At 42.0% G+C, this 13,178-nt stretch overlaps 2 protein-coding genes across 4 annotated transcripts; one reads left to right on the top strand and one right to left on the bottom strand.

The window, feature by feature from the left end:
• Positions 1 to 1,336: 1,336 nt before the first annotated feature.
• On the top strand, positions 1,337 to 5,548 carry LOC125547302 (CBS domain-containing protein CBSCBSPB3-like). The gene is made up of 14 exons (XM_087514241.1): positions 1,337 to 1,611; positions 1,702 to 1,950; positions 2,286 to 2,317; positions 2,717 to 2,887; positions 3,036 to 3,114; positions 3,196 to 3,313; positions 3,408 to 3,467; positions 3,556 to 3,661; positions 3,733 to 3,791; positions 4,077 to 4,180; positions 4,257 to 4,378; positions 4,484 to 4,566; positions 4,710 to 4,799; positions 4,993 to 5,548. The coding sequence occupies exons 1-14, from the start codon at positions 1,442 to 1,444 to the stop codon at positions 5,170 to 5,172; spliced, it is 1,623 nt and encodes a 540-aa protein (XP_087370367.1). The 5' UTR covers positions 1,337 to 1,441; the 3' UTR covers positions 5,173 to 5,548.
• Positions 5,549 to 6,562: 1,014 nt separating this feature from the next.
• LOC125549405 (uncharacterized) lies at positions 6,563 to 9,514 on the bottom strand. Of its 3 annotated transcripts, XM_087514243.1 has the most exons (4): positions 9,020 to 9,514; positions 8,801 to 8,901; positions 7,684 to 8,096; positions 6,563 to 7,180 (listed from the first exon to the last, which is right to left on the bottom strand). In XM_087514243.1, the coding sequence occupies exons 1-2, from the start codon at positions 9,369 to 9,371 to the stop codon at positions 8,864 to 8,866; spliced, it is 390 nt and encodes a 129-aa protein (XP_087370369.1). In that variant the 5' UTR covers positions 9,372 to 9,514; the 3' UTR covers positions 6,563 to 7,180; positions 7,684 to 8,096; positions 8,801 to 8,863. The 3 variants fall into 3 exon arrangements, with proteins under 3 accessions (XP_087370369.1, XP_087370368.1, XP_087370370.1); XM_087514242.1 differs by lacking the exon at positions 6,563 to 7,180 and having other exon boundaries at positions 7,351 to 8,096; XM_087514244.1 differs by lacking the exons at positions 6,563 to 7,180; positions 7,684 to 8,096 and adding an exon at positions 8,181 to 8,620.
• Between the last annotated feature and the right edge of the window lie 3,664 nt (positions 9,515 to 13,178).

Raw genomic sequence — 13,178 nt, forward strand, 5'->3', positions numbered from 1 at the left:
CCAAGTATTTTTTTTCAAATCCATGGTGTTTTTGAAAATCACGTACTTGTTTCAAATCTGCATACTTTTTAAAGTTTATGTATTTTTTTTCAAATCCGTGTTCCTTTTCCAATCCGTGAACTTTGTTTGAAATTCACATACTTGTGTCAAGTTGACATTATTTTTCAAATCCACACATTTATTCTAATTTACGTAAAAGAAATTCAAATCCGTGTACTTTTTCAAGTTCGCGTAAACTTTTCATATTCATTAACTCTTTCCAAAAAAATGTACGCGAATATGAATAAGTACGTCAATTTAAAAAATTACATGCATTAGTTAGAAAAAACCGCATGAACTTTAAATAAGTACGCGGATTTGAAAAAAGTACGTGAAGTTGGAAAAAGTACCCGGATTTGGAAAGAGTACACAAATTTTTAAAAAGTTCATGTATTTGAAAACATTAAGCGGACTTGGAAATGGTATGCGGATTTGAGTCGGCACGGTCAAAACTGGGGTGGGACAACGCCAAAACCGGTCAAAACCGCGACCACGGACGAATTTTGTCCGGTTTCAGTAGTTAAGAGTGCAAGTTGTCCGGTTTTGAAGTTGAGGGATGAAATCTAGATTTCGCCAAGAATTGAGGAATGAAAAGTATACTTTTCTCTAGAAAAAATGACTAATATCCACTGCATCAATATATATATATATATATATATATATATATACCCAAAATATATATAGCTATAATGATGAATCTAATGACACTAATTTGACGTTGTGAATGATGGTGCAGACATCTTTCTATAGACTTTTTCAAACATAAATAATTTTCATTTAGGATAAACCCAAAACTTGAAATATTTTGAAACCGAGGAAGCAGCAAGGAGGGCATTCGCGTGCTAAAACATGTGTCCGTGTACATACTTATGTACCCGTCTACTCCACACCAGATGCACGGGCACACCAGTAGATATAATACGATGACTTCGTAAATCTCAAGATGATATGCCGGCTCAGTCTCTCGGAGGTACTCATAAGGATAGGATGTGCGTATGTGCGTTCATAAGGATGAGTGTATGCGCGTGTATATGAGCGCTTGTGTCTGTACTGATGCTAAAAAAAAAGATATGGTGGGCAGGCAGAGGCAGGTGTCCTCCACTCCACCCGCAGAGTATCCGGACGGACGAACCCAACGACCCTTGCGCGCAGCCCAATGAGAACTCGGCGGTATGACTCACTGACGTGCGGACCCACACCTACCCGTCCCCACCGACCAGTGGCACGCGACAGGGTCCACGCACACCAACTGCGCCTCCACCTCCGGCTGCAGCAGCACGCGCGCGAGCGAGCGACGACTCTGTTTTTCCGTTCTCCTCTCTTCTCTGACTCTGTCATCCTTGCCTTCAACGCCATTTCAAACCACACCCGCGATCGCCGCCGCCGCCACCACCACCGCCGGATGCCGATGGCCGCGCCGCAGACTCGCCGCCACCTGCAGGCCGCCTTCCTCCGCAGCAAGCCCCCCGCCCCCGCCCCCGTCAACGGGAAGGCCGGCGCGACCAATGGGAAACCCGCCGCCGCCTCCTCCAAGCCCAACTCGCCCGCCTCGCCCGCCCAGGCACCACCAACGTACGCTCTCCGCCGATCGTCGGTTCGTTCCCTTCCGCTTGATTTTGATTCGAACGATTTATACATGCGGTGTTTATGAATGTGGCGTAGGTCGTCGCTGGAGGATAGGACGGTGAAGCAGCTCAGGCTGGCCAAGGCCCTGACTCTCCCGGAGGCCACCGCGGTGTCCGAGGCGTGCAGGAGGATGGCCGCCAGGCGCGCCGACGCCGCGCTGCTCACCGACGCCAAAGGGGTGCTCTCAGGCATCGTCACGGCCGAGGTCAGAAACTCATCACAAGGAGTCTTGAGTCTTTGCAACGTGAAAACAGGGAATATCAACTTTAAACTGCAGGGGAATGATAATGCGATTCTTGGGGCTGGCGCTGGATGACCCAAAAATTTCGAGTGTCTCTTGAGATGAGCTGCAATTCTGCACGGTCATGTGGATAACATAGTTTCTTGATTTCTTCGGATGCCAAGTATGTAAAATCATATCATATTTTCAGGGAAAATGAGACTGACATGCGCTTTGCTATTTAGGACAAACTGGAAAGGGGGATTGGGTTTAATGAATAGATATAACAAACATTAAACTGTTGGGTTTTCGGGGGGTTTTCTTAAGGAATTGGATGTGGTTAATGACGAGCATCAGGTTTTCTATGAATCAATAGTGATGGATACACAGAACTATTTATTGCCACCGAGGCACTGCAGAAGATGGTCCAAGGTCTGCTTGTTGTTTTTCTTCAGTACCACAATTAGCAGTATTTGTTGCCAGTTTCGCCTTCAGTCATAATCATAGCGATGTATTTTGTCAGTAACTGAAGTCGTGGCCGAATATAAAACCTACTTAGGCCTACTTTCTAAAAATATATGTGAGAAAACAAATAATCTGCAACTGAGAGTCATCTTGAATTGAGGAATAGTGTAACTCGGAGCAATTTTATTACATCCTAGCTAATAGCCAGAGGCAAGAACTGCAAGAGGAATAGTGTGCCTGAAAGTACAAGAATGTTCTCTTAAGAAATTTCTGTCGTGTTTTATGCTGGGATTTTGTTGTCATTCTTATTGACCTCTTCTATCTTATCTTCATGGTTTCTTTCATGTCATATGAATTCATATACAGGCAAATTTCGGCATCTTCCTGTAGTGGAGCATGGTGAGGTCATTGCCATGTTGGATATTACCAAGTTCCTCTATGATGCGATTTCTAGAATGGAAAAGGCAGCAGAACAAGGTAGTGCTATTGCCGCTGCTATGGAAAGGGTCAAACGGCAGTGGGGAAATGAATTTGCAGGTTGCTTTTTCAGTTTCTTTTAATATGATTAAATTGACTACTTTCTTTACAAGAATACTTATTTCAATTTTCATGATCACCAATGATGCATTTCATTCAGGTCTGTTTGATTAACTAGCTGATGTCATATTTTGGGTCCTTACTTCAGGTCCGCACACGTTAATAGAAAATCTTCGAGAACACATGTTCAAGCCTTCCTTATCAACTATCATAACTGAAAATAGCAGGTCAAATTTCTACTGCCAGAAAAATGTATGATGTGATTTTGTTTCTTATGACTGAACATTGCTGTCGCTTATCCTTTGTAGTGTTCCATCAGTATCTCCATCAGATCTGGTAACTGTAGCTGCCAAAAAGATGAGAGAGTACCAAGTTAACTCAGTGGTTGTCATGACAGGGAACATGCTGCAAGGCATTCTCACATATGTTCTTATCAAAATCCGCGTAGTTTTAAAGTTTTCCCATCTCATTTATTTGTTAAGTACTATCACCAAGATGCTGAGCATACTGTAGTTCCAAGGATTTGGTTTTGCGAGTAGTGGCACAAAATCTGTCCCCAGAGGTGACTCTGGTAGAAAAGGTGTGGCAAAAGAACTGAAGCATCCATATTTTAAGCAATCAAGATTTTTGCCCTATTTTTCTCCTAAAGCGATGTTAACTTTCCGAAGGTCATGACTGCAAGTCCTGATTGTGCTACATTGGACACATCAATCCTCGAGGCTCTACAATCAATGCAAGATAGAAAATGTCGTCATATTCTTGTTGCGGACAAAAGTAAGTACTGAATTCTAACATCAAAGAAAAGTTCCGTTCTATGTACATATCTAAGTTAAATCTTTGAACAGGAGGACAGATTGTCGCCTGTTTGGACGCTCTACAGTTAACCCACACAGCCATCTCCATGGTAAGAATGAATTATTATGTTTCCACTACCATACTGCACATTTCATTATTTCCTCATATTAAAGAGAAAGAACAGTACTTTCTTGGAAGGTGAAGCTTTCATTCTGAAGGGAAGTCCCTGGCACATGAGTTCTATTTTTGTTGCATCAAACTGATTCAGTCACGATATTTTACATTAGTTGAATTAAAGATTCTGTTAGCTATGATCGTTTTGTTGCACCATACAAATACGTTATTTTTATTTCTCATCACCATATAATCCTGACTTTTTGTGTGTTCTCATTAGGTTGAGGGAGCCTCTGGACCAAACAATGTGGCAAATACCATGGTTCAGAAGTTTTGGGATTCAGCACTTGCCTTGCATCCTGCAGAAGACTATGACTGGCATAGGTTTGTTCTTCTTCGATTTGCATTTACTCTTACATTCCTGAAGATGGTTTGATCAGTCTTCTGTTATATAGTGCAGTGACGAATCTCGTACGGCAGCCTCAGACAGTGCTGAAGGAAAGCAAACACCCCCTCATGTTGGCAATGCATTCTCTTTCAAAATTGAAGACAGAAAAGGGCGAATGCACAGATTCAGTTGCGGTTGGTGCATTTCTTATCGTCTTTCCCTATTGCGGTTTACTGACGAAGTATGATAAATTTGTTTGTCTTCCTGAAGAACTTCTGATAGGCTCCTCCTTTATGCAGTTTCAGAAAGCTTAGAAGAGCTTGTGTCTGCTATTGCATACAGATTAGGAACAGAAAACAAGAAGGCGAATGTAAACCTTATGGTAAGAGGTTGAGCTTTGCTAATGCAGTGTGCCTCCAAGTGAGCAACAAGCCGAGCAAAATCTTGTAGATGGGATTTTGTTTTTGGGTATAATTTGTGGACCTATGTACGTTTTTAATCCTTACTTAAAATCGTTTTCAACAGTACAATGACGACGAAGTTGATAGAGTACTTCTGGCTACCGACGCCGACCTGGTTGCAGCAATTGAACATGCCAGATCAGCAGGATGGAAGGTTGTTTTTCTATTCTTTTGTATACCAACATCTTGAATTCCCCGCATGTCGTCTGCATCCTCGGTAATGTAGCTGTGCCGCAACCTAAGTGCGACCGATCATTTTTAGTTTCTTAGTTCTTCTTCTTGCAACTTAGGTTCAGTAATTTACTTTGAGGTTCAGTCTTTTTTGGCATTTCGTTTTGCTGTTTCAGGTTCTGAGGCTGCACATGGACGACGGGTCAAAGATCAGCGCAGATCCCACACCGGCGTCGTCTGTGGATACCTCATCAGCAAGGAGAAGCTGGCCGTCCCTCCGGCTAGGTACAGTGGCCGGTGCAGCTGCTATTGCTGGCGTCGGGGCAATCGTCTACTTGAGATGCTCTCGGCAATGACTTCAATATACATACCTCAGACTCAAAGAGCATACTTCAACACTGCATAGATGTACTACGCAAGAGGAGGATCACACAAATCACGGCGGCAATAAGGCTCTTGCCAAGCCTCTACACTGAATTTTTCTCCAGGGTTTGCAGTCATTCTAAATGGACTTCAGAGAGCGTTTCTTCTTCTTCTTTAGTGATCAATTTCTGACAGCAGGGGTGTATGTTCAGTTGTTTTTTCTCTGACTTTGGTTCATCCTGATGAACTAACAATAACATGAATTAGTGTTTCTTTTTGCGCTGGAACTCTAATCAGCCTATATATTATGGCTAATTGACTGGTTGTCTCTTCAGCCTATATATTAACATGGATCAAACATCCTTTTTCTCTTGTGAAAACAAATTTATTACTCTCTCCGTCCCATAATGTAAGACGTTTTTTGACTCTAGTGTAGTGTCAAAAAACGTCTTACATTAGGGACGGAGAGAGTATAATTTTCTTCTTCTAATAGCAAAGTGACTGTTTGTTGCAACAGATAAAAAGCAGGCTGATACATGTACACAAACAGGAAAAAACATCCTAGTTTTGGTATATATCACCAAAAATATGTTAGGGTCACCCAATGTTTATCCCTCCTATTTGTTTTGATGATGTGGGGAGGGAGTGATCTGGTCATCAGGGCTAAGGAGTTTTATAGAAACTAGGTATGTGCCCGGAAGCTTTTTTTTTTTTAATCTATAAAGGTTAGGGCTGTCTTAAGGTAGAAGTGGATGTAATTCCACCTTATATGGCATGGGGCACACGGGAATCACCGGACTAGAATTTTGATTTTGGCGCTATTATAATTTGGTAGTTTGGGTCATGCATGATAAGTACATTAAATGAGCGGCGTGTAGGAAGGTGTGGTCAAATATGGCGTGGAATTGAGTGACGTAATTCCACATTATTGCGAAAGGTAAGTTAATTAAGATACAGATATGGAGCAGAGTAGCAAGGTCTTTTTGCTATAGCACAATTTTCCTCGTATGCAGTAAATGCAGATTGGGTGGTTTGCAATGACGAGTGACACACACTATTATGCCCAACTGGGTCTTTTAGAAGTAAAAAAAAATAGTGAGATGCTATTTTTATAAAGACTGGACAATTGCTCGTGTGTTGCAACGGAAATATAAACATTCTAGTAGATTAGCTCGTGACTGCATGTCTATCATTATATTGATGCGCTAAAATCTTAGCAAGTTTATGTATGCAATCGCCACGATTTACCTGCCATTTTATTGTTAAGCACTTATTTGATAAGAATTTAATTACTTACCAAACAAAATGTGCTTTTTTATAAGTTAATAAAACATGAGACAATTAATTATATTTTAGGGAGAATTGATGGAGAAAAATCAGACATGAGAGAAAAAAAATCAAAGCGGAAAAGGAAAGAGTGGCACATTTTACATTCTTAAGAAGTTGATCCCCACTACTACCAATTCTCTTAACATGCACACCTTCCACATCAGCTTCATGCCACATCAGCGTTCAGTTCCCAATTTCGTGTGTCGACCTCAGCAAAGTTACCACGTCACAGCCTATTTTTTTTGTTTAAAAACAACGTTTCGGTCGCTTATTATATGAAGGAAGAAGAAACGTTGGAGCTCCTCACAATTGCAGCCCCGTCTCCTCAATTCCCTGCATGGCCCAGCAATTAATTTCATGCCTCTTAATTGTAGGCAACAGACCCCCTTCGTCTTTATCTTATCCATCAAAAACTGATGGAAGAGTAACAGATAGACCTAATCCTCCTTTTAAGCAACCGATCTCCTAGCTGCTGCAGGCGCGAGGTCGAGGTTGTCGACTCTGGGTGCTCCTCGCTGCTGCAGAAGTCTGCCCATTTTCTTGCTAGCTCATCTGGGTAGATCAACATCGTCAGGTAACTAGCGGTTGGGGCGCCACCCGGTGGCGCCACTTGAGAGGAAGTTGAGCGGTGCTAGGTGGGGGGCCGCACTTTCATTATCTTGGGATGTACATCTGGTGAAGCAAATAGCATGCCAAGTAAAATGAAAGTGTCTGCTAAGCCTTGAACACCTATTCCTTGTTGTCCCAATGGGAATAATTAATATCGATTATTTTGTTGAAATTCCTATAATAAATGAAATAATATGTCATATAGGCAACAACTCTTTAGTTAGCATTCACACTAATGGGACATAATAATACTGTTAAGAAACATCCTTTTTTCCCAATACTACGAACATCTAGTCCAGCTTTAGGACAACAGACATGTCCACATCATCATGGTGTTTCTGATCGACTGATTTGTTTGCACCTTTACAAAAAGCTAATGGCATAATTCCTTACAGACCATCAGTTAATTATTCAGAAGAAAAAAGTTCTCACTTGAAATATCACATATGTTTGTCACTTTGTCCTAGAGCTAGCCTAATAGAAGTTATGCACTTTTTGCACCACGGGACAACATTTCCTGTAAACTCTAAATCCTATTTATGGAATAAAGATGTGTGATGACTTACATCTGAATACATCTGTCCGGCTGTGATATATTCATTTCTCTTAAAAGCCTTTGTAGCTTGTAATTTTAGTTCAGATATATGTTTTCTCTTCATACTGACGTTCATCCTTACCACAAATATTTGATTAGACCATATATGTGGAACAACCTTGCTGTCAGAGCATCCCCAATCTACATTGTCGAATTTATAATCCAGCTGCCGATTCAAGTCAATTTGCTGATTGAAGTCACTTTCATCAAATTCATAATCAGACCCTTCATCGCCATTCACATATATAGCAGCCTTCATCTTTGTCATACACATAATAATCTCCTTCCTTGATGTCACAAGTCAAAATTGTGTAACTCAGCTTCAAATGCTTCAACGGAATCATTTTCTATGCAGGATCCATCTTCATCACTGGATGAAGATCCCTGTAAAATATGTCAATGTCTAAGAAAAGCATTTTAACTGTATATACAAACTTTAGTCCACCGAGAAGTACTTGTAACTTTGAGTTATGTATCAGGATCCATTGCTTCGGTGACAACATTAGACGTGCATATACGGTAAAAGCAATCCACATTGTTTTCCCAACAAAGCATCCACAAGAATCTAGTAATTAAGAAAGAATAATATATATATATATATATATATATATATGTGCAACAGGAGCATGTAATCTATTTGCTCTCACAGAAGCGTTTTCTTTCGCAGAGATTTCTTGAAGAAACCTAGCTGCAGTAAAAAAATCAACAATGTAGTAAAGTATAATACTTGCGCTCAGGTTCATCAAAACTACAGTTCAAAAACAAAGTTCATCGAAACTGAATCCCAGTTCTTTTAGTCTGAAACTCTAAAAGTGCACACTTATTATGCTGCTATTTCTTTGATCAATAAGCACTTGACTTTCCATCTTGATCATAGTAGTATGCTGCAGCAGCTCAAGATAAAAGCCCTGTTTATCCATGGCCAGATTTCAGTGAACTAACTTGGAGTATAATGGCTATACCACTCCACTTTTCACACTTATAACAGAAAAATAGATATCCTAAACCACATTCACAAGTTACAAAACAATTTGTGAAACAGGGTAGTCTTATTTTAAGAGACGAAACAGATCAGTAGGCGAACTTACCTTTGGAAGCTCCAGCACTGAATGTTTCGTTATTTTGTCAGAGTGAGGATCACCATCAGCTTGTCATACTCCAAGAAACGAACCTAATCTAGACCAGCCTCCTAAACGTTGCAGATCCAAAATCCAAATAGATGTCAGATCGATGCACGCGGAGTGGAACCGTCGAATCAAGCAAGCAAATCAGAGCCGATCGGACCCAATGGCAAGCAAGCAACGAACCTGACGTAGCAGTGAAGGTGATGGAACTCGTCGAGTCGTCGAGGCTGACGTCGCTGACGCGGCCGTCCACCATTAGCCGCCGCAGCTCCGCCTCCACCTCCACGGCGCCTGCGTCGGAGCCGTAGCCGCAGCCGCCCTTTGCCGTGTGTGCCGGCTTGGCCCATCTCGCGGACACACAGGGGAATAAGAGAGGGAGGTAGGAGATGACTATGGGGTTCGATGACACCGGAGGAACAGGGGAGCTGCAGAGGAGATAGGAAAGGAGAGGTTGCGTGCTGAGAGGCGGCGGCGGCGCTAAATCGCAGCTTCTCGTCGACCTGGACGCCCCCTCCTCACCGTCCGTCGCCACCATGGTCTCGTCCTCCCGACGAAGGAGCGGGCGCCGGAGGAGCTTGGATGTGCCGATGGGGCGGCAGCGGCGGCAACCCTACACGGGGAAGAGAAAATGAGGAGAGGAGAGGGGAGGTTGCTTGAGACAAAAAGGAAAAGTGGTGGGGCTCGATAATTAAGGTCGCTTCGTCAGGAAGGGAAGGCTTCTCTTTGTCGTACCCGTGAGGACGTGGCTAGCGCGGGGATGCGCCTTTGATGCACAGCTGAATGTGTTTGATGTGTATACATTGAGATGATCCGATCTTGATGGATCAATCAACTATATGAATCCGGTAATTATCTTCATCCTCCTCCTCTTGGTATTTTGATTAATTTGTTGATCGTAGTTAACACAACCGTGTAACATAGAATGCGTGTTCATGACAATCCAAACCGATCAATTGACGATAATACAACTGGTGCGTGCAAATCCACATGCAGGCGGTGAATTTCAAGGATGGAGTTCCTCTGCTGCAAGCCGCCGCCCCATGGATCCAGACGCACTGGTGTGATCCGCCCTCAAGATGAGAAGCACATGCCTCGGGACATCGCAGCTACCTGCAGCCTCGATGCGCCTAAGCCCGAGCACCACCATCACGACCGTGCTGCCCAGAAGCAACGACGCCGCAGACTGGGCGACTATCCCCGCCTCACTAAATTCCACCTCTAAACAGTGGAGGCGCATCGTGTCGTCTCCAGCATCAGCTTGGTATCTCTGGCAATCTCTTTTTCATTATTGACATCAAAAGGCATCCTCGCCATCACCTCCCAGCAACGAAACTACATCTGCATCTCCTCCTCTGCCCAACTGACTCCACCAAAGAGCAATTTTGTGTTGACTGATTTCAGACAGTTTTTCACCATGTCTGGCTATCCAAGCCCACAGTACTACGAAATCAGTCTAGAACAATTAGCAGTATACTCTGCTGATGGATTGATTAGCAGCGTACTTTGTATTTAGATGCATGAGTCTGAATGATAAGTGCAAGTTCCCAGAACTATTTATATAAAGAAGGTTAGACCAAAGAGAGGTAAAATGAAAACCTTATGTTCTTTTTAAGCAGTAGAGATAATAGTGAGATGCTAGTGACCGTGCCTAAAGACCTCAACGGAGGATCGTGCCCAATTGGCCAGGGTGGGCCAACATTGAAATTGTTCATTAAAATTTAATTATTTTTAGACATTTTTACCGGAGCTCCTATTTGCCGATTGCTGGGCAGACAGTTACCCGACCCACAGGCCGGCCCATCTAGCGATATGTCCCTAGCATCTTACTGTAGCAGCATGTTACTCTACCCGCTCGGAACTGCAATGGTTCTTTTCTTTATTGCTTTTTTCTTTCTTTTTCGAAAATAGTTTCTAAAAGTGACATATTAAAATGCCAGATTTTTATGAAAATGTGAAATTTTTTAAAAAGCAAACAATATTTGGAACTTGGATCCATTTTTCAAAAAGAAAACAACTTCCATAATTTCAAACATTTTCTATTTTTGAGCTTTTGATAAATGCGAACAATTTCTAGAAATCAGATTATTTTTTGAAAACACAAATAATTTTTTAACACATTTTCAATTTGTGTTTTTTTAAAACACGTATAGTTTTGGAAATTCATATTTTTTGGAAAAATGAACAATTTTCCAAAGCACTTAAAATTTTCTGATATTTTTTATTTTTACAATGAATAAACAGAAAAAGGAAAAAAAGATCCAAGAAAAAATCCAAAAAACATGTAAATAAACAACCAAAATAGAAATATTGTTCACAAATATTCTAGAAGGTTTCCAAAACCAGGTCAAGAACCTCCTAGAAGGTTCTCACAAATGGATCAGTTGAACGCCTTAACAGGGCGGTCAAGCTAGATCACTCATTCGCTGCGGGCGTCGACATTGCGACGAAATGAACAGCGAATACGATTCGTTTTCTCTATTGCCGCTCGTTGCGGCAAATTGTCGCCACAACGCACATGCAACGCTCGAGATCGAGCGAAGTGGGCCGGTCCAGTACACAAGGCTTTCTGTTTCCGGTTTTGGCTGTTGGGAAACGCAGTAGAAAACAAAAAATTTCGCGCCTACGATTACCCAAGATATGAAGATGCATAACGGGTTGGGATCACAATTGTTACTGTCACCTAGTTACGGCGGAAGAACAACGTGTCGGTGTATATCATACATGGAGTCCCTCGAACCGACGATGAACGATTCATCATACCGCCCACAAACAGTCCCTCGAACTGATGACCTAAAGCACGACCTATCTACTTGGTTGCAAGCGTGCAGCCTTCATGATCCGACAACGCTTGGCCGTCCAGAGCTAATCATCACCGGAGAATTAGAGGAAGGAGGTTAGAATCACATAGGGCTTCTAATTACGAGGACAAGAAGATTAACCTAGTTCCAATTAGTCAACTGGGACCAAGTAGAACTAGAACTAGGAGAAGTAGAGGAGGTTCCAAAACTTGTATATCTCAACGGACAAAAACCCTAGTATATATATGTTAAAGGAGAGGGAGAGGGCAACCAACGAGGAGCGAAAATTCCTCTTTGGGCACCTACGCAGGGAAGGAGGATTTGGACTCCTCCCCAACCCCAATTAGGCCTCCTTCCGTAGGGAAGGAGGCGCCTCCCCACTTGGTCTTTTTTGGCCTAAGTTGTCTTTCACCTCTTGTCCTTTTAAGGCCCGTTGATGTTAAATTAAATAAAAAATTGTTCTATATACTTTCAGATGATTTTATATATAATTTAACATCTTTAGAAACATTTTCCACCTATATTTATCAGTAATACCGGGTATTACCCGATATTCACCAAAACCCTTCCGGTGACCCCGAAATGCTTTTCGGATCCTCTCGGTACTATTTCGAATACAAATGAAATAATATTCGCATCTCGAATAAATTTGTTCAGAATTTCAAAAAATGTTCATTGTTTTCAATTTTGTTCCTATTTTCTTAAAATTGTTCGCATTTTCAAAACATTATCTGTACTTTCAAAAATATTCTATTTTTCAAATCGTTCAACGCTGAAATGAATGCCTACGATGGGCATTCCTACCTGCTTGCAAAAATTGGAGTCACTTGAAGGATGTCCAAAAATAGACCATGTTGAACACAGAGGGTGTTCGGGTAGGCTAGAAGGTTCCGTCTGAGAGCACGTTGTTTCTTGACATTCTTGAAATGGCTCCAATTTGTTTCCATGGCTTTGTATGACCAATTTAAGGCGCCATGCAAAGTTTCTCGGGTTTTTGACAATTTTTTCATTTTTTAGAGTTTTCCTGGTGAAAAAAGACTGATAAATGACCAGACATGTAGCAGCTTGCATACGTCATCGGAAATCGTTCAAATCTGACATGGATGCATACGATGAGCATGCCTACCTTATTGCAAAAGTTGAGGTCATTTCAAGGATGTCCAAAAAGAAGTCCATGTTGAATAAAGGGTGTTTGGGTAGGCCAGAAGGCTTCGCCTGAGAGCATGTTCTTTCCCGACATTCCTTAAATGGACCGAATTGTTTTACATGGCCTTGTATGACCAATTCAGAGCACCATGACAAGTTGTTTGGGTTTTCAGAAAGTTTTGCACTTTCTAGAGTTTTTCGCGATGAAAAAAGGCTGATAAATGGCCGTACGTGTTGCAACTTTCATACAGTGTTGGGAAATCGTTCAAACCTGGCAGGATGCCTCATATGTCTGGCAGGATGCCTCAAGAAGTTGGGGTCATTTATCCATCGTCCAAAAACACCATCAGTTAAGAGGAGTGTGCTAGACTAGACTAGATGGGTGCATCAGTGAGCAT

This window comes from Triticum urartu, chromosome 3A (assembly GCF_056163025.1).
Source record: "Triticum urartu cultivar PI428250 chromosome 3A, HENAU_Tu73, whole genome shotgun sequence".
Taxonomy (NCBI): domain Eukaryota; kingdom Viridiplantae; phylum Streptophyta; class Magnoliopsida; order Poales; family Poaceae; genus Triticum; species Triticum urartu.